The 23,201-nt window shown below is 46.7% G+C and overlaps 2 protein-coding genes across 2 annotated transcripts in view; both read left to right on the top strand.

Annotated features, from left to right (window-relative positions):
• FUBP3 (far upstream element (FUSE) binding protein 3) overlaps positions 1-17,508 on the top strand; it is a 31,614-nt gene extending 14,106 nt beyond the window's left edge. The window contains exons 8-17 of the mRNA XM_009998891.1: positions 649-747; positions 2,699-2,803; positions 3,183-3,285; positions 3,925-4,025; positions 5,259-5,400; positions 10,121-10,281; positions 11,111-11,184; positions 11,672-11,748; positions 16,043-16,170; positions 17,235-17,508. Of these exons, the coding sequence (XP_009997193.1) occupies positions 649-747; positions 2,699-2,803; positions 3,183-3,285; positions 3,925-4,025; positions 5,259-5,400; positions 10,121-10,281; positions 11,111-11,184; positions 11,672-11,748; positions 16,043-16,170; positions 17,235-17,243 (999 nt within the window). The 3' untranslated portion in view covers positions 17,244-17,508. The remainder of the gene's footprint in view (positions 1-648; positions 748-2,698; positions 2,804-3,182; positions 3,286-3,924; positions 4,026-5,258; positions 5,401-10,120; positions 10,282-11,110; positions 11,185-11,671; positions 11,749-16,042; positions 16,171-17,234) is intronic.
• A 3,170-nt stretch (positions 17,509-20,678) lies between these two features.
• PRDM12 (PR domain containing 12) overlaps positions 20,679-23,201 on the top strand; it is a 44,048-nt gene continuing 41,525 nt past the window's right edge. Inside the window, exon 1 of the mRNA XM_009998988.1 lies at positions 20,679-20,709. Coding sequence (XP_009997290.1) covers positions 20,679-20,709 — 31 coding nt within the window. The remainder of the gene's footprint in view (positions 20,710-23,201) is intronic.

Below are 23,201 nucleotides of genomic sequence, written 5' to 3'. Positions count from 1 at the left end.
TTTAGATAACATTTGGTGTGTGAGGTTTTAGGAGGGGACCCTCGTAGCCAAGAAAAGACTTATCTATATAGTCCACTGCTGCAGTGGTTTTTAATGCCAGCCATGTTGCTGTGGAATGCTCTGCTTCTCTTTTGTTGCTGGTCCGTGATGGAGCTGGCATGTCTTCCTTTTTTTTCTCATCCCACCCCTTCCTAATGAAAAGTGTTGTGTTATGTATAAATCTGTGTTCCTAGACATTCTTTGTTCCTCCATCTGGTACAAGTTTTTTTTTAAAGAATAGAGGGTTTTCAGAAAAGGACCTTGGTCAAATATGTAGTTTTTTGAGTGCCCTGATTAAGCCTCTGTCATCCCATAGTGATGTGCAGGCAGATACAGATTTTGGGAAGGGCTGGAAGAACAGTTGTTGAGATAAAGGAGTTCTCTTTTTTTGCAAGGGATTCAGCTATGTGAGAAACTCAGGAGGAGCACACTTTTGGACAGTCCTTTAGACTCTAGGCCTATGGCCAGATTTGTGCTGTAACTCCCTGTGAAGAGCTAAAGTAACACTCATAAAGCTGCTGATTTGACCTGCGTCATGTTTAGTTACCACAATATAGTCCCTGGTTTTAGGGGCTCTGCTTAGCAAAGTGCTCTGTGCTTTTTCTTCAGGAGCGAACAGGTGTGAAAATGATCATGATCCAGGATGGTCCATTGCCCACTGGAGCAGATAAACCTCTCCGTATTACTGGAGATGCATTTAAAGTACAGGTATGTAATGACAGTAAGCAGTTGCCTAGAGAACTGAGGAGAAGTTTAAACTTCAGCATGTTTCTGAGCCTCTAACGGAGTTGAATCTAACTGTAAATGTAATGATCCTTGCTGGTTTTGTTTGTTCTGTAAGGTTGAAGTTTGAGTAGAGCAAGTTAAAATGCCAGACGAGCAAGTCTTGCCTTGTTTACAGCATAATGTAGGAGCTCTTGCTTCACGTAGATGTTAGACATGGGTAGGAGAAGAGCTGAGGAGAAGGGTTTGGGAAAAGTAACTTTGAAATGCTTTCCAGTCTGTGAAGCAAAAATCATAGCTGGGTGTTACTTCAGCAAATAGGTTCTTAGTCACTAACTCAGCCTCACATTGGAGAAAGTTTTGTGGAAGGTTCATTATCTCAGACAGCCAATTGACGCAGGTAATTAAACAATATCCCATGACAACTCCTGAAACCAAGGGGTTTGCTTCATATTGGTACCTCAGTCTCCTTGTGTCAGGTTTTTACAGAGACGTTCATACCTGCGGTTGAAAGCAAGACCTGTGAGCAGCCAGAGGCTGGAAGGTTGTAGCATGATGGGAATGCTTGAATTAAAGAATTAAAGTTTAGCTGTGGCACGTTCTACTTCTCAGCAAGTGCTTTTCATGCCTTGCTAAGTACTTAAATCTGGCTTAGCATTCCTGTCTCTAATAAAAATGGTTCTCTTTCATATGATCTCCCTAATCATAAATTGCTGCAATGGTTGGTGTTGCTCAGGGATAGTATGTTTGGGTTTTATTTTTCAAACCTCTTTTTGCAAGTGGGCTTTTAGGTTTAAATGTGGGGTGCTTTTTTATTTTCAAGATTCTTACTTACTGTGGACATACAGATTTGCAAAAAGGGACTTAATGGCAGTCTTGCTACTTTTAACCAGGTCATACTTTTTAAGTGCTGCTACTTCCCAGGTGGTTTCTTCTTCCTTGCAAGATTTGCTGTTGTCACATCTTCCGTGTCATAAATCATGCCAAGCAATTGTGGAGACTCTGTAGGCTGGAAGACCTTTGAGGCACTTTAAAAAATGGAGCATGCTTAGAAAGCTCTTCAGAAGTTCAATGAATCCTTGAGTTTGGTGGGATTCTCTGGATGCTGCACCAGTGTTTCTTCATTCTCTCAAATCCCTATGAAATCTCTCTGTTGCCCTTATTTCTGTCTTGGCATCTCTGAAATGTCTTGAGTTTTCTTCTGTAAAAAATACCCTGGGGGCATGGAAAAATACCTAAAAATATGAGTCAGATTTGTTGGAAATAGAACCCAAATGTCAAAAGGTTGGCTGGTAATAAATAGAAACAAAGGCTTTGGTTTGGACACATAGGCTGCTTTTTGATGGTGGCTACTGTTGGTTCATTTCCAAAGTACACTTTTACTAGCTGTGCTACATGCAAGTTGGTGAATGGCTTTGAGGGCTGCAAGTAGGTAGGAAGAGTATCCATTTGTCTCAGGAAATGTCTTGCTGCTGACTTGGGCTTCACTTTTCTGAGTTTTAATAAGCTCACTCCTGCCCACCTGCCTTCGTGGTCAATGCTCTCTAGCTCTCAATGGACATGCTCTCTGCTCTGCTACCACAGCTTCTGCCTTAATGTGTTCTGCCTAGTAGGAAAGGGCCTTCCCTTCCTTTAAAACCAAAAGGAACATCAAAGATATTTCAGCTTAAAAGGGCCTCTTTGAAAGACTGGAGGAAGCAATTGCAGACAAGAAACTGCCACCTTGCACACTTGGCAGGTTTTGTCAGACATGGAAGATGCCATCAAGAGCAGATCTCCCCTGACTGTGGTAAAAGACGTTCTAAATCAGAAATGCTGTATCCATTGAGGAGATGGACATCTCTTTGCCTGCAGCCTGACCACTGGCCACTCTGGAGGCCCTAACACTGGCAAGCAGAATAATTTGAAGCTAACTGTAACTTCTTTCCCCATGTAGCAAGCAAGGGAAATGGTACTGGAGATCATCCGAGAGAAAGATCAGGCAGACTTCCGAGGCGTACGCAATGATTTCAGTTCTAGAATGGGAGGAGGAAGCATAGAGGTATGTTTTCTTCAAGACTACTCTGCTAACCTCCCTGTGGGATGGGTAGTGGGTGGAAGTCATCAAATTGCACATGTAACCTGTAAGCTTATTTTTAAATGCATTGTGTTGTGTTGCCAGAAGAGCGAGTCTGGCTGCGAAGACTGGGAGTCGTGGACTCCCAGATGGCACCTGTCTAATTGTGCTGCATTCTTGTAGTGCAGAGTTCATTTAGGGGGAAGGAATTTGTGGCCACATGTTTGTTTTTCTTAAGGGATATGGTTCTGTAGCCTGGAGCTACTTAACGTGGCCTGTCCTCATAGTTAAGAGCATCTCCTTGTAAAATCAGAGTAATTCAGTCTAGTTCTGAGTTTTCATACTGCTTTGCCTTTCCCATCAGGTCTCTGTGCCCAGGTTTGCTGTTGGAATTGTGATAGGAAGAAATGGAGAAATGATCAAAAAGATTCAGAATGATGCTGGAGTTAGGATTCAATTTAAACCAGGTTTGTGTGAGGATGGAGAGCTGCTACTTTCTGACCAGTGTTCCAGTTTGGGATTGCTGGAGTGAATCTGATCTGAGGTTACAGCAGCTTGGCTTTCCTAATGTAAAGGTGCATTGTGTCTCTTTCTGAACTCCATTTAAATATGATGTTCTGCTTTCTCGTGTACTTCCTGTTTCTCAGAGAGTAAGATAATGTACATCTCATTTGCAAACATTAGATGTCACAACAGTCATGTCTTGAATGGTAATGATACAGATAAGAAATAACAGTAACAAAAAATCCATTTCCTGTTAAAGAATTCTCCTTCAGGACATTAAAGCCTTTGGGGATCAGGAGTTGATTAATTCTAAGTAACTTTCTCTGGGTCCTTGGCTGTCTGATCACCTATCAAAGCTGCCTTTGTCCTCTTTAAAAATTATATCAGTCTCTATCATAGCTTTTTGACATTTGACAGTGTTACCTTTTGAATGTTATTCCTTCTGCAACGTGGTTTGGGTTTTGTCTTCTTTCAGTCTGTGGAAGAGGGGCTGAAGATGGAGGGAAGAGGTAGCTTTTGTGAAAATGCTGCTAGAAGGAAGCTTTTGCTGGCGGGTGGATGCTTTCTCCTTTTAATTTAGCCTCTGCCACCTCTCTCCACAGATGATGGGATTAGTTCCGAGAGAGTCGCACAGGTCATGGGGCTTCCCGATCGGTGTCAACATGCAGCACACATCATCAGTGAGCTCATTCTCACAGCACAGGTGGGTTCTGGAGGCTTTTTGGGAGGAAAGTGCTTAATGGGAATATGGATGGGTGCTGCCCTCTGAAGAACAGCAGTGTTAAATTTTCCATCTGCTGCCCACAGCAGAACCTGCTGGGTTTGTTTTTTGGTTTTGCAGAGTTTTTGAAATGTGATGTGAGCTGACTGAGGTATGGGAAGAGCTGCTGTTCTCAGGCAGTGTTATGAGGCCTCATTGTAGCTCCACGTTTGCCCCCATGCTTAGTTGTTCTTGTTATTTGAAAGTGGTGACCTGGTGGAACAGAGTCCAGCAGTGCCATGAGAAGGTGCCTGGAGGCTCTGCTCCGTAGGGCTGAGGAAGATTCAGGTAGCAGAGCATTATCAGCACTCAGTGATGCCTCTTCAGACTCCAGTCCTCTGGTCTGGTGGCTGTGGGATGCAGGGAAAGGCAAGGAATGCTCACATATGCATTCACTGCACTCTTTAAGAACCAACACATTGCATTGCCCAAGAGCAAGAAGTACAAAGATGGGTCCAGGAGTAGGGCAGACTCATGAAGGAGGTTGTGTTAGGAGAAGTAAAGGTGTTGGGTCATTCTAGACCTGATACCTGAGCATAATTTCTCCCTCAAGGGTGGGTCTTGATATCTCTTCTTGCCCTCAGGTCTGGTTTGAATTCTTGATTTCATAATTTTTGTAATAATCCTCTTCAATGTTGAGGTCTCTCATGATAGCCTCTGGCTGCCCATGGCCTGTGCTTTTGGAGAAATTGCCAAAATAGTTTTGTCCTTTAAGTGTCTTTGAACTTAAAAGCTTCCTTTGGAAGTTTAGGGAAGATGTGCATTTCAGCTGAGTAATTCCAGCAGTTCTTTAAAGAATGACACTTGAAAGGGTTTGGAAGCAACTTCTGTGTGTGTTAGGGCCAAGATCTGTCAGGTGCTCTAAGGAAAGTCCTCATCACAAACTTTAAGTCCTTTAGTAGTTGATGCTTGTTTATGGGTTTATTTCAGCAGATGTAAAGGCAATGCATTTAAAAACTATAAATATCTTCCTGAGTCAGGAAGGCAAAGTTACTTGGCATTTCTTTAAAGTGCTTCAAAATCTTGAATGTAAAACTGAAGACCAAGAATACCTTAAATCAGTGCCATTGATTACAATGCAGTTTAACCTACCATGCTTTATTTTATTTTTAACATGCCTTGGGGCCAGCAAAAAAAAATCACTGACACAGATATTTGGTTTTTTTGCCTTCCAAGGAACGAGATGGCTTTGGAAATTTGGCTGTTGCCCGAGGAAGAGGTCGTGGCCGTGGGGACTGGAGTGTCGGAACACCTGGGGGCATGCAGGAGATAACCTACACGGTGCCAGCTGACAAGTGTGGGCTTGTTATAGGCAAAGGTGGGTCTGGTGGCACTAAATACTGGAGCTTGCAACCTTTCTCTCTTGGGATGGTCACGTTCCTGCTGCCTGACAGTGAGGCTTTGGAGTTTTCTGTATTTGCAGGTATTTAGTGGCTGGTGGATGCAGCATAGGAATAAGCTGTAAGTGTGTGTGGTTGTTTCTTTGTGGTGCTCTCCCTCATAATTGTACTCTCCAGGCCCTTGTTCACAATATGTAAGAGAGGCTCTTCAATGCAGAGCTGTCAAGTAAGCTTGCTGTGACAAGCAGCTGGCTGAGAAAAGGCAGGTTCATGTGTAGATTCTTTTTATAGAGAACTCATTTAAAGGACAGTTTATCAGGGACAAGCGGAACAGTCTTTTCGTCATGTTGGATTTCTGCGAGTGCCATGTGATAAAATGGAAGGTCTCTGAATGTGATAGTAACAGTAGCTGCTTCCAGCCATGTACATGAAGTGTCTGAATAAAGGAAAGTAGCAGGATTTGCCTGTGTCTGAGCTTGTGTCTGAGCCTGTCACAGAGCAGGCTGGTGCACCTTGTCTTGCTCAGAGGAGTATATCCACTGCCATGGAGGCCCCTGGGCTGCCTGAGCCATTGAATCTGCCAAGGAGATGGACAGGGAAGTCACCTGGCTCACCTCTCAATGACCAGTACAACCCCAAGACAGTTATGAAACCAGAGCACCAGCAGCAGTCTCGGTTTGTCATGGAGCATAAGCTACACAGCAGGTAATGGCAGTACTTAGAGCCAGGAATAGAAGAGCTCTCTCACTCTGAATTGGTGCAGTGCTTTGCAGTTAATACCCTGACGTACCAAAGGAGTCGTATTTAATTTTTCCATCTACCTATTTCAGAAAGAGTGACATATACCTTAACTAGTATTTAAGTAATCACAGTTGGCTTTTAGCCTCAGCAGAGATGAGGTGAATAGAAGAGGAACAGATTAGCTGCAGCAGTAAAGGAGGCAGGGTCTTGAGGGTACTGTGCCCTGTTTCACTGGCATTCAGTTTCCTGCTGTCCTGTCAGGCAGGAATGAGCTTCCAGTGCTTCCAGTGCAACGAGTCCTGGCTTCTTTCCCCTGCTGCATAACCCTGCTGTGCCTCACTTGTTCCCTTCCATGTGTCTGCCCCCCATAGCACCCTGAATTCCTGCCTTATTGGATGTCAAGGGTCACACGTACAGACACAGGCAGGTCAGCAGTGTGCCTGCAGTCAGTTTTAGATGCTCTCCTTCCCTGTAAACCTGTTCACAAACCTGACAACTTTTTTCAATATGAAAAAACACCTGCTCTCCCCTTGTGCAGAAATTGCAGAGAAATTGTGCTTGACCTCTTTGAAAAGTCCAGTTGGGGGGGAAAAAAAAAATCAAGCAAAGGAGATTTTAAGCCCACAAGTGAAAGTTGTATGTATGGAAAAATCAAATTATAATGCAAGTTTCTTGCTGTATCCATTAGTCATACCTAATAAAGGATCAGAAAAGGTCACTTGTTGTTCAGCAGAGCACTGAAGTGGAGCATTTGTGACTGCAGAGCTGTGTGTGCTGAAAAGATAAATGCAGGTAGTGTAGTTGGATGTCCTAGGATTCAAGTGCAGGGCCTGGCACAGGCTCACTGTGGGGGTGAAGGGGAGCTTTTTACCTTTGTTTCCACAACAGCAAAATAAGGATTCTTACCCAGCCAGATCAGAAGCTTTCTGGAGTGACTAATTGCTAGTTGTATGGTGATTTGAGTGCTTGTAGCTTTGTAATACCACCTTGTAATCGGTGCTCTTACCGTGCCTGTGCTCTTAGTCTATAGCAGCCTTCATTTTTGTCAAGTGAGTGATGGCTGGAGTGTTGCCTTTTGGGGCCTGGTCCAGCACGGATGTTCTGCTGCACTCTCCGTGTGGGGATGCAAGACACCTGATTCTTTTCTTCTCCCACTGCCCATGGGACCATCTAGGGATGAGAGGAGATTTGTGGGGTTTCTTTAACAGTGACAGATTGTAAAACCTTTGCTCCCCCATTTCAGTTTCTGAGCTGTTTTCAGTGCTTTTGGGTTTGTTTTTTTTGCCTTCTCCTGTGAGATACAGGACTTGGCTGTTGGCCTCTGTAACATCTGGGTGAGTCCTCTGGGCACACAGAGCTTCACTTCTGAAGTTAGCACCCAAGCCATGGGTATCTAGGCCCCCTGGGTGTAGTGTATACAATGTGGCCAGGTAACTGCTGCTCTGCTTTGTGTCACCACTCCAGAAGGGGGGGGAAAAGGAGATGAGGAAGTTTCTCAGCTCAATATCTGCAGTGAGTCTGATAGAAGATCTAGAACTTCTTTCTTGTGGGCATCACTTCTCAGCTTGGGAGCCTGACCCTTTATGAGCTGATAAGAAGAGCTGGGTTCCCTGCAAATCCTGTGTGTAGCTTTTTCCTCTAGAGGGTGGGTAGGTGCAGCTTTTCTTTTCTGAAAGCCTGGAGGAAGGGTGGAGACGAGCACCATACACATGTCAAGGGCTTTCTCTGTTTGCTGGTGCTTGGAAACAAACCCGCAGCCTCTCTGGGGCCCCCGCTGGATTTCCATGATAAACACAGCAATATTGACAGATAACGTGGCCGGCCTGGCTCTTGTCAGCTCTGCCTTTTAGCAGGTTTGATTAATTGCTTTACGATTTCACGTCCAGCTGGGGGGCCACTCTTGGATCACTTCTGCCCCCCATCAGGTAGAAGAATGGAGCAGGCTGCTGAATGCCTCTATAGACAGACACCATGTGCCGAGCAGGTCACCTCTTGATGGGGGAGATGAACTCCTTCCTGCACCGTGCAGCATCGTGTTGGAAGTGCATGCTCTGGAGGTGGAATTGGGATAGCTTGGATGGGAGGGAGCACTCTAGCTGGTACCAGATTGGAAAGTAAGGAAGAGAAGGGCAGCAAGTTCTGGGACAGAGTAGGAGCTTGCAGCCTCTGACCAAACCTGAAGAGCCAACTAACTTGATCCTGCAAGAAATACAGTCTAGGAAGGGAGCTGGTGTGGAAACAGCCACAACAACTGCCAATTTAGTGCTGAATGCTAAATGGAGAAATTATTTGAAATCTGTATTCTCCCAGTTTTTAATTTGATGAGACTGCTTCAGATTTTTAATCTTCTTTTGGAAAGAGAAACTGGTCTGCTGTGCAAGTAGCAACCTATAGTTATGCCTCTGTCCACCCAGGAAAGAAGTTTTCCCACTCCTTCATGATACAAAGTGTGTTGGCTGAAAGGGTCCTAGTTTTTTGTTAAGTTGATGAAGTGGCTGTTAATTCAGATATCACCTCAATATTTAAAAAATGGAGTTTCAGACAAGTCTGTGTCAGACAAAACCATTACATTAAAAAAAAAAAGCTACTTGGTTTTGAAACTTGGATGTTACTGCTTTCCCATGCTTGACTGAAAATAAGTGGCTTGGCTTTTGGCTGCACAGTACAATCCCTGTTGTCTGCCCAGGGATGTGACACGATTATCTTTTGTTAAATGCATCTTCAAAAATTCATTTAGAAAGAGTTAATTGCCCTTTGGCAACTTTTCCTCCTCCCTTCCCCATGAAGGCTTTAAAATGTTAAAAAGGTCACGAGTCCATTACAATGAAATGAACAAGTGTCTGCAACATCCACAGTTTGTTTTGAAGTTGTGCTGGATGTATAGAGATGGAAATGCAAGTTAAATTGAGGAGATTATTTAGACACCCTTTTTAATTAAAACCAAACAAAACCCCCAGTTAGTTTCCCTTGCTCTCCTCTCTGCTTTCTGAATGGCCTTTTGGCTGGTGATTTTTGGTTTGCCATTTAAAAGCTGTAAAACTCCCTTCCTCCCCTGCACTCTTTAATTTCTCCAGTTGAGTGGAGCTGGTCTGTAAGTTGTGTGAGCTTCCAAAAGAAGAATTGAACCATTGTAACCTTGGCTGAGGCTTTTGTTAAGCAAATTTCATTAAGAGACCAGGACCTAGCAGGTCTTCAGGAAATCAGATCTACTTTGGCTGGCCCTGCTGCATCCTGCTCGAAGCACTCCTGGGCTCTAGTGCATCCAGATGCCAATCTAGCCAGATATGTTCTTCACTGCATGAACAACTAACTGAAATTCCAGAGGACTGCCAGGAATTCCGTGCTGGTTGTGTGGAGAGCTGCAGCACTGTGTGGGAATAGGTTTCTGTAAGGGAATAAGCTGTGGAACAGCAGATGATGGTGAGGAGCCTTCAGCTTGGTTTTTAAGCTACAAGGTATGTGGCTGGTGGCTTTTTGCCTTAGTGGAATGAAATGTGTAGGGATGAGGGGGAAAAAGCCATTATGGAAAAAAAAGAAAAAGTGTATTTCAGTTGCAGGGGACTTTCTTGTTGATGATTGTGAGCAGCTGGTCAAACCCACCTGGAGTCAGTCAGCACAGGTTTTGAATCTGTTGTGTCAAAGTGTATCTCGGCCATGCTGTGTTTTTGGGGACCCTGGCAATATGCACACAGGGAGACTGTGTGTATTCTTAAAACAGCATCATCCCTGACTCCAGAAAGCTCACAGTTTCAGGTCATGTTTATGAGGCAGTTGAAAGGAGCAACATGAGCTCAGTTACTTTGGCCTCTTATACTCCTGCCATGCCCAGCCCACCTCCCTCCAGCCACACAGCAGGTAGTGGAAACTATTCCATTACCAGAACCTGGCTTTAATGCTCTTTTTATGGAAATAGATGCTGAATAGCCCTCCTTTATGTCTTGGGTTTCTTTCCTTCAGGTGGTGAGAACATCAAGAGCATAAACCAGCAGTCAGGAGCCCATGTGGAGCTCCAGAGGAACCCACCTCCAAACACAGACCCTGGTGTACGAATATTCACAATCCGAGGAGTTCCCCAGCAAATCGAACTCGCTAGACATCTCATAGATGAGAAAGTTGGTGTAAGTTCCATCTCTCTTGATCTTGGCCTGTCTCTTTCAGACATGGTGCTTTCACTCTTAGGTACATGTAGACCTGGACTTAAAGGATGGCACAGAACAGACACACTTAAGTTATTTAGCTTCAAAACCATTTGCCTGTTAGCAACCATTGCCCTCCAGCATCCACTGTACTAATTTTTGCTGTGGTCTCAGAAGGATCTGACTGTTCACTGACATAACCAGGGGTAGTGTGCAGCTGTGTGAGGGAAGAACAGCAATAATAAGGTATGAGAAGATTGTCCAAGGAGATTTTTTTTTTAAAGAGCAGTGTCTCTGCAAACCTGGCATCATCATCCTGGAAGTAACACTCAACACCTTGCCCCAGTAAAACCAGGATGAGTTTTATCTTCCACTTAACACAGTGTTGTGGTGTTCAACCTTAATAATGTCAGCCTGGAGTACTGCTGAAGGGTGAGACTTGGGTAAAAGGAAGTACAGCAAATACTGAACTGGGGTGTGGTAAAGCTGAAAAGCAACCTTTGTGCTGAATTGCCTGAGAGGAGAAGGCTTGATACCAACCTCAGGATCCGAGCTATTCAAAGGAAAACTTCTGACTGTGCCATAGTCATTTTAGCCCCTTTGTGGGGCCAGAGTTGCTTTTGAAGCTGGTCTCCTGACATGTGCTGACAGTCCTGAGACCTTCATCTTTGGACAATCAGTCACTTCTTCCAGGTGCTGGGGTTTAGTGGAACATGTCCCAGGCTGCTTTCTCTCCTTTCTTACTGCTCCTGCTGGCTGTCTGCACCCTGTACTTAGAGCTGCCTTTAAGTGTTTGTGGATTCCATGACAGGGTACCAGCATGGGTGGACCTGGAGGATTTGGTCAAAGTCCGTTCAGCCAAGCACCCACGACACCTCATCAAAAGTAAGGATCTCCATCTCATCATAGGTGGGCTGTGGGGAATGGCTGGGAGCTGTGAAAGCACTGGGAGAAGGGTGGAGGGCCCTGAGGGGGTGAAGTAGAAGTGGAGCAGATGGAGCATTCAGAAGGACATGAGATAAAACCTGTAAGCTTGACTGCAGGATTTTAGCTATTAAGTTATAAAGCAGGTCGGTGCTGGCATCTCCAGAATTCCTGTCTCTAGTGCAGTGAGCATGGAAAGAAGCCTCAAGTGCTCAGAGCACAAGAAGGGCTGTTCAGTGTGATGGGACTTCACCTTGGCTTCATCAGCAGATCAGCATCAAGGCAGTTGACAGTCACTCCTGCACAGCCTTTCCTTTTGTCCCATGTTCACCTGTTTGCTCAGCAGCCCTTGACTCCAAGTAACAATTTTGTTTCTTTGGGCAACATCATGTATGTGGCCTGTAAGTATTTTGTTGCCTAGCTCAGAGTGCCTCTTTGTCCCCTGCAGTGGCCCTCAGGCATTCATGACGCAGGGTTGGGGCAGTACCTACCAGACGTGGCAGCAGCCTGGACAGCAAGTCCCAGGTAAGTGTCTAGGACCTGGGTTGGAGAAGAGTTGGTGTGTTCCCTTTGCAGTTGCTGCTTTGTGCCTGCAAAACACGAGTTCATCCATGAGATCACGTGTGTGAAAACAGCAAAAGTTTCCTGAGCAGAAGAGGGGTGCTGGAGGCATGGTGTGCTGCCTGGGGTCAAAATAAGCTGAAGTCCATTGAAAACTGTGACACTGTTTGTGCACTTAACTGCTTACTGCCTGTTTCTGTCCTCTTTGTGTGGTGAGAACATGGCCCTTGCTGCCTGTTGCTCTCTTAAGAACAACGTTTCTGCCTTGGCCTCTCTTCTGCCAGGGTTCCCTAGGCAAGCACTTCCCCCTAACAGACACACCCTGTTTGTTGGTGAGCCCTCCCATGACTTTGTTCTTGACCTTATCAGGTCTTACTTTCTTTTTTAAATGTTCCATAATTATGAGCTCTTCTTATTGCTCAATTGCCAGTCTGGTGGAGAGACTGGGAAAGGAGATGAAGAAAATGGAAGAAAGAATGTGCATTTCTCCTATCCTGGTTCATCACTGGCTGTAGTAGTGTCCCCTTGTCTCCCTTTTGGGAGTTGATGAGAACTGCTCAGCCTCCACAGAGCTAAATTCTCAGAATGAGACCAGTGGGATAATCAGCTTTCAAATCAATACATTACAAAAAAATCCACAAAACCAACAATTAAAAACAAAACAAAAAACCAACAGTGCAAACGCATCCTTAGTCATGAGTTCAAAAACTGAACCAAGTTCACTACTGCTGCTGGGCTTTCCAGTTCAAGCCACCAGCACAGAGTCAGACTGACTGTTACTCTTTAGGGTTCAAAGTGTCATTTCTTCCCAAAACCTTGTTGAGTCAAAATACAGCAGTTTGGAATGGGGAGTCCCCCTCTTCAGAGTAACAGGAGTCATAAATGGTAGTGGTGACATGGGTGACTGCATCATCCTGTGTCCTCAACAGCCAGAGTGATGCTTTGCCCTAAAAAGAGCAGATTCATCATCTGCTTGGTAATCTCAGACCTCATGTCATGGGCAGTGATATCCAACAGACATTTTTCAAACACAATTTTTCACGAAATATGAGGGTTTTTTAACAGTCTGGTCTTGTGAAAACTAAAGCAAAACACCAAAAAGTGTGTGTCTATGAGGGGTAATTCTAAAGTGTTTAACAGAAGGTGCTTTTTGGTGCTAAGACTGAGTTAGAATGAAGTAGATTGTTTAACTCCAGTATAAATTCCCAATCCTGGGGTTACCTGAAGTACAGAAAAAGTTGGAGGAGCAACACCTGCAATTGCATTTGTGATTCCTTGTAGCACTAACCATGTTTTAATTTTTATGAAATTCTGCATGTGTGAAATCTGGAAATCCTCAGTGCTGTGTTGTTCATTTTTGTGTGCTACAGTGGGTTGTAGGAACTCTGCATGGAGAGTGTGCATTCAACTCAAAAAATGCTTCTGGAAGAGTCCTGCTCCTCAGCAATTACAGTCTAAAAATCATTATTTTTTCCTTTGAGCTCCAGGACTTGCAGAAGATCAATAGTTGTATTTTCAGGACAGCAAACTCCAGTGGTGGGCTTGAAAGGACTTTTTTTTTTTTTGTAGAGGAGTGAAATAGTGTAGTCCTGAAGGAGAGTGTTTTCCCATTTAATTGTTTTACAGGAAAAATTGTTATTCCAATCCTTTCTTCTGCATCTGGACTTCCCTGGGCTTTGGGAAGAAGGGGGAGCTGTACAAAAATTGTAGATGGGAGACACACAAGATGCTGCTGTACTTTAAGCAGCCTTCACCACTTTCCTCTGCTGCAAATCACAGTGGTGGGCAGTTAGGCCAGGTGGAGTTCACCAAGGGGCAATTATGATAAGAAACTAGGTTAATAACCTGCTTTTGCATTCAAATTTGGAAAGAGTCTTGGGAAGGCTCCCTTCCCTGCAGCCTGTTTGCTGGCTGCTCTGTGAGCCCTGTCAAAGAGCTGGCTTCCTAGGGACAGACTCCAGAGTGCCCTCCTGGTGGGAGGAGGGGCAGGCCCCCACCCCCTACACATGTATTTAGATTTTAATTACTTCCCCCATCTTAAATTAACTGACTGGGGAAACATTTTGCTGTGAAATGCATTTAGCTGCGTGTCCTTTCAGCCTGCTGTGGACTGTAATTCTCCAAGAAGAAAAGGCATTGAAGGAGGTTCTTTGTTGGCATTAGCAGGTGGACAGTTGAGGCAGCCTTGACCTCTGCCAGAAAAGGTCCTGACTTGTAGCGTTGGTCAAGTCTTTTAACCCGCTTTTATGCCCCTGGACAGGACTCTGCTGCCCTGTTCCCTCCACCCACTTCACACTTGCAGTGTATTATTTTCCCCCTTCCCCCCACTTCAAAGCCCCCTCCCCTTGTACTGGGAGCAAGGGAGGATGGATGGGACGGGAAGAGCTCTTCTCCATGGGTGTCTCCTGTCCTTGCCTGCTGTCCCCATGTGTAGTGGCTTGTGCTCAGCACTCAGGCTCTGCTCCTGCCTCTCCCTGCAGTTCTCTCCTTGTGTTTTCTGTTCAGGGCTAGTTTTTCCTTTGCTGTGTCTGGCTGAGGGCTCTTTGCTCTAACTGTGACAAAGAGAAGTGTGGGCATCTCACCCCTGCACTCAGCTGGCTGGACTCTCCCCTGCAACAGCACTGGGATGTGCTGGATCCAAGGGGTCTTAGTACTTCAAAGAGAGAAGAGTGTGTGCTAGGAGAAGACCAAGGTTTTGGGGTTTGTGAGGTGTCACTCGGTGCAGGAGTTGGCACTGCTTATCTGACTGCATTGCAGGAGTCTGAAGATCCCCACAGGGCTAGTGCTGGTGGTTAGGAGAGTGTCATGGGTGCCTCTCCAGATGGTCCAGGTGGAGCTGGCTGGGCTTTGTGCTGGGCTCACATCTCCCTGTGGTCCTGAGGACTGCAGCCAGCAGTGGTTTGGCTGCTCAGAGCTGCCCTGGGGCAGACCTGTGTGTGGACACATTGTACAGATGGGCAGTGCCCACTGGGGCTCCTTCAGACCTGTGCTGCTGCTAAGAGTGGAGGTAAAGGATGCAGACCAATGAAAACCAAGTGAGGTGACTCAAAACATGGCTGTTTCCTCAGCAGCTCTGTGGTTGGAGGTCAAGGTGACAGGCTGTGGTTCTGTCAGAGGTCTGAACCCTCCAGCCCCGTGCTAGATGGGGTTGGACTGACCTCTTAGGGGGGTTGATCTGCAAACTGAGCAGTTCCCAACTGATGTGCTTTGGCTTGAGCCAGTTCCAGCAGGGAAGAGACTGGGCTTAATGCCCTTAATGAGAGCTGATGAGATAAAAGATGATGGATGAAATTAGGAACTGGAGCTTTTCCTCTGATTTACCTGAACTGGAGATACCCTACACTGTAGAAGGTGTGAAATCTGGGCAACTGCAGTAGATCCAGGGCCTGCCAAGTGGAAAGGCAGATGTCACTGGCTGGAAACTGTTGCCTGTTCCATATTGATGAGCCCCTTGTCATCTTTGCACAGGCCAACAGATCCAACAGCAGAACAACCAGCCCAATTACAGCAAAGCATGGGAGGGGTATTTAAAAAAGCAGAGTGAGACAGGGTTGTTGGAGATGAATCAGCTCCTGTTACAGGCAGAGTTAACTCTAATCCAATGACTTGCATCTCCATCCCCTGCCATTAGTAGCTCCCAGTCCTCTGCAAAGTCCCCTTGGTCCTCTCCAGTTGATGATGGTGCATGAATTTCTGCTGAAAGCTCTCAGTTGTGCTGCCTGCTGTCGTGCCTTGGGAGAGCTTCTCCCATTGAACCCCAGTCCACAGACCTCTCGTGTCCTGGCTGGCAGTTTGCCTGCCTGAGGGAAAGACAGAGCACAACAGGAATTGCTGCCAGCAAAACCCTGAAAGCTGGAACTGGATTGTTGAGAGGATAGGAGAGCACTGCACGGGTGGGAAAACACGGGTCTGGCTTTCTCCACTCCGTAAAGAAGCACACAGTGCTGACTTCAGGATTTGTGGTTGAGACTGTGCTGCTGGAGCCTTGGGGCTTAGGAGGAAGGGTGCAAGCTGTCAGACTGTGGCCCTGCAGCCACAGGAACAGCCTCTTCTGGCTGATGTCAGTTTGTCACTTGCAAGCCAGCCCCAAGCCTGTCCTGTGGCACCGGAGCAGCAGAGAGCTGGTGCTGCTCTCTTGGATGTCTGCAGCTGGTGGAAGGGGGCTGGCTCTCCTTTAAGCATTACAAAAGGACATCCTGAGCCTGGGCTTGGTCTTGCTGAATTGCTCATCTCTCCCTTTTCCCTTCTTTTCCTCCAGGTCACGCTGCCAGTGCTGCTTCTCAGGCAAGTTCCCAGCCGGACTACACGATGGCTTGGGCAGAGTATTACAGACAGCAGGCTGCCTACTATGGGCAGACACTAGGGCAGGCTCAGGCCCACAGCCAGGTTTGTATTGATATTCCCTGAACCCCACTGCTCTTTTCCCTGGGGAACTGGGTACCTTGGCCTTGCCCCCTGGTGTGGGGACTCTGCTTTGGGTTTACATGGTGAAGCAGAGAGATATTTTGTGGCAGAGGATGTGATCACAGAAGTGAGAAGCTGCTCGATGCTCTGTCGTGTTGTTTCAATGTTGGGGTATTGTTTCCTTGTACAGGATGAGGGATTTTTTGGGGAGTGGAATGGGAGGTTATTTTTTTCTCCTGGGGACCTTTCCTTGTAACCCCCAGTCTGTTTTGTGACTTTGGGGAATTAAAAGGAATGCTGGAGCCAGGCTGCTGAGCTGTCACAGGACCGTGCAGTCCAGAACCGTCTGTGCAGGCTTTACCTTTTCTCTTGGAAGCTCTGTGCTGGGATAGGAGCTGTGTGCTTGCCTGGGAAGGGAGCAGCCTGTCCTGAAAGGGAGCAGAAAACTTGAAAAATCATTTGCATTAACCAGCTGCCAAGTAAAATTGTATCTCCCGTGTCACTCCGGAGCACCTCAGGCTGGGTGGGATTTACCCCCATCACACCTGCTGGGCTTTCCTGAGCGCCAGGTTTGCACAGTGAATGTCTTGGTATTTTTGGCAAAAAAAGTATGTGCAGAGCAGACTTAAACCTTAGCTCTGGCTGCTGGGAGCAGGAACTGGCAGCACAGGGAGCTGGCAGCACAGGGAGCCACCAGCACCGTTCCCCAGCAGCCGCTGCTTGCCGGGGTCGAGGCAGGCGCAGGAACCGGCACTTGCCGCGGGCGCTGGCCAAGGGCGACCCAGAAGCAGGGATAAAAGGGAGTTTTTCTTCATTCCTCTCTCAAAGTCTGGCCCGCTAGAGAAGAGAGAGCTTGTTCCATGAAAGAGGCATGAAGTCCTGGAAGGAGAGCTCAGGAATAGCGGTAGAACAGGGAGCTCTTCCATAGCGGTTTGAGCTGCTTACCCTGCTCGGCTGGAACGGGGACCTGTCTGTGTCAGGGGAGGAGGCTCCAGAGCTTGAAGAATTTGCTGCTGAGTAACTTTCCCTTTTCTTCCCTTCTCTAGGAGCAGTAGAACAAGGTCCTCGTGGCAATTTTGTTTTTATTTGATGTTGGTTTTTTTTTTGTTTTTCCTTGGAATGGAATCATTGTGGAAACAAACCTTTTTGTAACAGAGGTTTCTAGATTTGCAACATTTTGATGAAGACTTTTCTGTTTGTTTGTGAAACACTAGCTGTAGGATAATCTATACTGAACTTTTTCTAAGAATCAGGAACAATTAGTCATGTAACTAAACTTACGGACACGCTGGTAATTTTTGTTTCCAAATTTGTAAAAAAAAAAAAAAAGAAAGAAACAACAAAAACAAACAAAAACAAAAACTCCGGGATTCTTTTTGGAGAGAAGCCAGAGAATTTTCAGGCACCAAAATGCACCCCAGAGCTGTGACATTTCAACACGTTGGGGGGATTGGGGGTGGGTGTTTTTATGTGTGGGGTTTTTTTGTTGTTGTTTTGTTTGTTTGTTTCCTTTTTAATTTTTTTTTTTCAATCTTTTCTGTTGCAACAGAAAGTGGCTTGGAAGTCTTAGGTGGTATGTAACAAATCCTAAAGAGGAAAAAAAAAAGCAAAAACACTTTTAAACAGTATTTAAATATTCTTAAATATGTAAAGTCATTAAATGTTTTACTTCTAATTTCTTGTATCTTGGCTTGTCTTTTGATTTTTATTGCATTGTTTGAAAAAACCTGAGCTATGTATTGTAATTAATGATGTGAATTCTGTATTGAGACAGAACACTTGTCTGTTTTGCTGTCAGACAAGTTATGAGCAGGGGGGGGGCTTTTGTAGGGTTTGTATAATTTCTAGAGTCTAAAGGGGTAATATAAAAACGTGTTAATTTTTTTTTTTAGCAATACATTTTGTCATGTCTCCATTGTTAGTTGCATTTATGGATCTAAGACCTCCAAGCTTGTTTTAAAAAAAAGACAAAAAAGACAAAACAAAAAAAAAGAGAAAAAAAACCCTTTTCCTCTATGCTCTCAGAAATATAAATACTGTTATTTTTAATATTAAAATGAATCTGCTATTAGTACCTTTTAACAAACACTGTGGAACATAAAACCATATTAAAAAAAAAAAAGGTAGTAACTATTTTTTAATTCCAAGGTGGTTTTTGTTTTGTTTTGTTTTTTTGCTTTTTCATTTCTTTTAAATATTTTCCTATCTAATATTTGTCAAATTACCTAGAGAAATAAATGAATCTAGTATTAACCACAGTACGCTCTAAATAATTTTTGATTTTAATAAAAGGGATAATATGATTTCCAATGTTTACTGTAGTGTTTCTTGTACAGATAACAGTGTATTTTTAAAGGAAAAAAACGGAATTGAAGCTATTTTTTCTTGCATTTTTAATTGCCCTGCAGGACATTCCGTTTTGAAATGTACTGAAGTGACTGTTCTTGGGCTCTTTCCTTATTTTTCCTTATGCTTGAAATGTCTAACTATTAAAAACAAACAAAAGCAATTGGATAATGTCGAGCATGGTGTTTTAAAAAAAACAACAAGTGTTCTTTTTATTTGACTGACAGTTGCATTTTACACTCTATATAATAAAATTTCCACAAGGTGTCTTGTGGGTGAAGTATTTCCAGTCTGTTTGGCTCCGTTTGCTCCCTCTCTGCGGCGCCCCCGGCTCCTCTCACCTTCCTCCTCATCCCTCAGGAGTTTGGGATGATCATTCACACCCACCCTGAGCCTTGTTCCCAGTGAGACTCCCAATAACTCCGTGGCAAAGCATCTCCTGGCTCCGTGACACGGAGGTGTAGTAGTTGCAGCTTTTTGGGCTGGAACTGGGTTGGTTTTGATGCAGGGAAGTTTTCGACGTGGAGTGACAGCCACAGGAATGTTTTGTGGCTTGTTAAGGAGGTGGCAGCCCCTGATTTGGATACCTTGAACTTGTTGCTCTTCCACAACTTTGTGTTTGTGGATAAATCCATCCAGGACTTGTCTTCCCTGCAAAAGGGGGTTGGTGGAGCCGCCCTGGCCCTGGGATGGGAAGGGGGTGCAGGGGGACACAGCTCTGACCATCCTCTGCTCTCGGATACATAACTTGGGGTTGTAGCTAGGCCAGGCTTGGTGGTGACCAGCACCTTCTCAGAGCCCTTTATTTTTTTGTAAAATAGGAATGTTGTGCTCCTCCAACCTAAAATAGCTCCATCCAACCCTCCCCAGGCAGCCTGCAGACAGGGGGGAGGGAGGGAGTAAGGGAAGAAGATCCCATCTGCAAAGCAGGAGGCATGTTGAGAGCCGGAAGAAGAGGAGATGTAGCATCTCTAAATATACCTCCAGAGAATCAAGAGAGACATTGAAAGATGGGATAGTAAAAGCCACTTGGAAAGAGGGAAGAGGGGGGAAAAAATGGCTAGAGGAGGGCATAAGGGCTGCTGATGGGAATTGGGAGCGGGCATTACCGAGAAGACTTCCTTCTAATTCATCTTCCAAGCTCTGTGCCAAAACAGCATTTGGCAAGGTTCACAGGGAGCAATTGTGTGATAATGAACCCTAAGGTGTCCCTTAATTGAAGACTGAGTATTACAGACTGTGCCAATAGTCGTAAATGGCGCAGGACTGAGGGAGGATGCATTTTCTTAAATGTATCTGTAAGTACAGATTAGTGAGGCTCCCCAGTGAAATACTCATACTATAAATTATGGAAATATCTCTTTCTGATGCAACCTTTTATTGAGGGGGTGGGGCAAGAAATAGTTTGCAAGCCTTTGAAATTTGGCCTGTCATTAAGATGGTAGCTGCAAAGCTGGGTTTTCATCAGCAGTCTGGTGTCCTGGAAGGCTGAAGTGCTTGAAATGTTCCCCAAGTTCAGCAATTTTTCCATTGTTGCTGCCTGCTCAGGGCAGAGGGGCTGCAGCCATTGCACTTTTGTCTGTTATGAGCCCACCATGGGTGGGAGAGGGGCAGGGCAGAAGATGAAAAGATGCTTTGGGACCTCACAAGGGGCTGGTGACCTGTGGGTTCCCCCAAACCTCACTCCAGTCCTGCTCCTGTGGGTTGATGTGATGGTCAATCCCACCCCAGGGTCTGCCAGGGCACCTTGTGTTTCACTCTGGGGTCTCTAGGCAGCTCCTGTGTCTCCTGGCTCAGATGCTGCTGTGGTCCTGGGGCATCCACGAGAGGAATCAAGTCTCCTGCTCAGCTCTTGGACAAGTTTAATCCCCAAACAAAGCAAGTTGAGCACTGACTGCATGAGTTTTCATGGCAAGGAGTGGGGCAGGGCCCCAGGGCACCACTTAGGAGCCAGCATGTGGGCCAGGTTTGGAGCTTTGGGGTCCATGAGCAGCAGCAGAGACAGCCCAGCCTTTTCCTCCTTGCAGGTGACCAGCACCTGGTACAGGACCATGCCCAGGTGTCAGTCCTGGGACCAGCAGGGAACTCCCACAGAAGGACTTTCAGTTGGGACAACACTATCCCTGGAGCAACAACATCTAGAGATGGAGGAAACCAGAGTTAAAGGCCATCCAGGTGAGTGTCCTGGTGGGAGATCCCCAGCCCCAGCTTTCTGGGCTCCTGCTCTTTCCTCTCTTCTACAAATCACCTTCCTTCCTTCAAGCACAATCCCTCTCCCAAGGCCTGGGCTCAGGCACACGATGACCTTGCTCCCCTCCCAGCATGAATCCACCACAGGATCCACATTCAGAGGCACCTCAGCCCTTTGTCTCATGGGTCCCCCCTGGGCTGGGTGGCACCTGCCCAGAGACTTGGTGCTAAACAGGAATTTATTGCAACCCTTCTGCAAACCGTGTCTGAGCAGCAGCCCAAGAACACACGTCACTCAAGCATCTCATTGGGTTCAGGATGACCCCAGTGCTCTCCTGTGCTCTATATTGGGTTGTGCCTGAAGAGGCAAAGGCTATTTTGGAAGCAGAGGGGAGACTTTCAGGTAGTCTAAAATACTTTCTTTAATTTTGCATGATCTCAGAACAAACTACATTATGGACATTGAGAGTTAAACCAAAATTATTATTGAAAGAGACAGGCAGGCTTGAGACTTTATGTTGTGTGGTTTTTTTCTTCCCCAAGTATTAAATATTTAATTGCATTAGAGCAACAATGTATTTACAGTAAGCTGGGTGGGAGATGGGTGGGGTGGTTGGAGGGGGAGTTTGTGGTATTTAACATGAAGCTTTTTGCCACAACGTGGATGTTTGTGAGGTCCCACCCGTGCCACTGCTTCTCCTGCAAACCCACTTGGCTCATCCCACTCTCAGAGGGGATTTTTGGGGCTGTTGGTGCTTGTAGGGCTGTGGTGCAGAGCAAGGAACTGGGATCTTGTGGTGCCAGGTTGGTCCTGTGCAGATAAAGGTGTTGGTGTATCCTGTCAAGCAGCACATGTGTTTTATTCCATGTAAGGAGCAGTTTAGCTTTCATTTGGTTGGTCAGGAGGTTTTTCCCTGGCTGTGCTGTGAGCAGCAGTGCAGGTGCCTGTTGCAGTCAAGGCATTTCTCTGCCTTTTTAAGGCTGGAAAAGATACGAAGGGAATTTTCCACAATTTTCACACTGGAAACCAACAGAAACCAGAATGATGTGAAGATGAGTTGAAATAGCTGCAGCTCCCTGGTCTGTTGGAGAGGGGAGAGAGCAGGAGCTGAGGGCAGTGGGCACTGAGCCCACATCTTTGTCTTGGTGGGTGCTGGGGATGGAGGGGCATGGTGAGGAGGGACCAACCAACCATCCCTGGGACTAGAGGGTGCTCTGCACCTCCTGCAGGTCTGGGGCACCAGGTTCCAGGCAAGTGACACAAAAGAGCATCTCTGGGCTCAACGTGGGATCAGGTACCAACAGCCCCTCCCCGTCCCCAGATCATCTTCCCACCCTGCCCCTTATTACTTGAGGAAATCCTATTTCAAGGCGTCTGTAAAGAAGCCTCTGATCTTGGCAGAGACCAGCTCGCTCTGCTTTAATCCCAGCTGGGCTGGGGTGCAGGTGCCACGGTCCTGGGGGATTAGAGGGTCCCTCCCTTTGTGCAATTCATCAGTGGCCGCAGCCGAGTCCCGGTGAGCAGCACCGACCCGCGGGGCTCCGTGTTTGGGCCATTCACTGGGGAATATTAAACTCTGCTGGTACACGGGGAGGCAGAGGCTGCTGCTCTGTTTGTTTTGGATATAATAGGGCTGGCAAAGGGCAGGAGCAGCGGGAGGGCTCGTCTCTGTTCCCTGCCTCCTCAACCCCAAGGCTCGGGTCCCCTGTCTGCGGGGCAGCCCCCCCTCCCAGCACCCATCCTGGCCCTCTGCCCCCTCCCGCAGCCCTGGGCTTGTCCGTCCCCTTGTCTTCTGGCCCAGGCCAGGGAGGCTGTAGCTGGATGCTCAGATCCCAGTCTCTCCAGAGGCTGGTTCCTGCAGCCCCTCCGTTGCAGCCAACCCGTGGGTACGAGAACCTTGTGCAGCCTGCGGGGCAGGAGGGAGGAACGGGGCTCTCACATGCACCAGCTCACCCTGCCCTGGGCACTGCTCCTCTCCAGGCTGGTGTGTTGGTGCAGCTGCCAGCGGGGGTCCCAGTTTGGCAGCTGGAGCTGCTGCTGCAGGAGAGGTGATGGTGGGATGCAAGAAAGATGGGGAGGGGAGGGGGGAGAGATGGGGGTGGGAGGCAACTGCCCTGTCCCTCGGTCACTGCCAGAGGGGAGGAAAAGGTGCAGAGATTTTCCTGCTTCTGCAGCCCAAATCCCACCTCCCTCTCCTGCTGTCAGAGAGGACCCTCTGATGGTTGGGAGCACCTTTGGCATCCAGCCCGGGTGCAGAGACCACACAGGAGGGCAAGCAAGTGGGGACTGTGCCTGGCCCCACAGCCTGACCCCAGGCTCCCCAGGACCCCGGGGGGCACCCGCTGCCCCCAGGAGGCTGAACCCCCCCAGGTGCCCCGTTCACCCCCTGCCAACACGTTTGGGCGCGGGCAGAAAAGCCACCACGAGGTGATTTCCCACTCTGTGTTTCCCAGCAGCTCAGGGAGGGTCCCGTGGC

The sequence above is a fragment of the Chaetura pelagica genome, unplaced genomic scaffold, assembly GCF_000747805.2.
Source record: "Chaetura pelagica isolate M959 unplaced genomic scaffold, ChaPel_1.0 scaffold405, whole genome shotgun sequence".
NCBI classification, from domain to species: domain Eukaryota; kingdom Metazoa; phylum Chordata; class Aves; order Apodiformes; family Apodidae; genus Chaetura; species Chaetura pelagica.
This window is presented reverse-complemented; position numbering and strand designations above follow the sequence as displayed.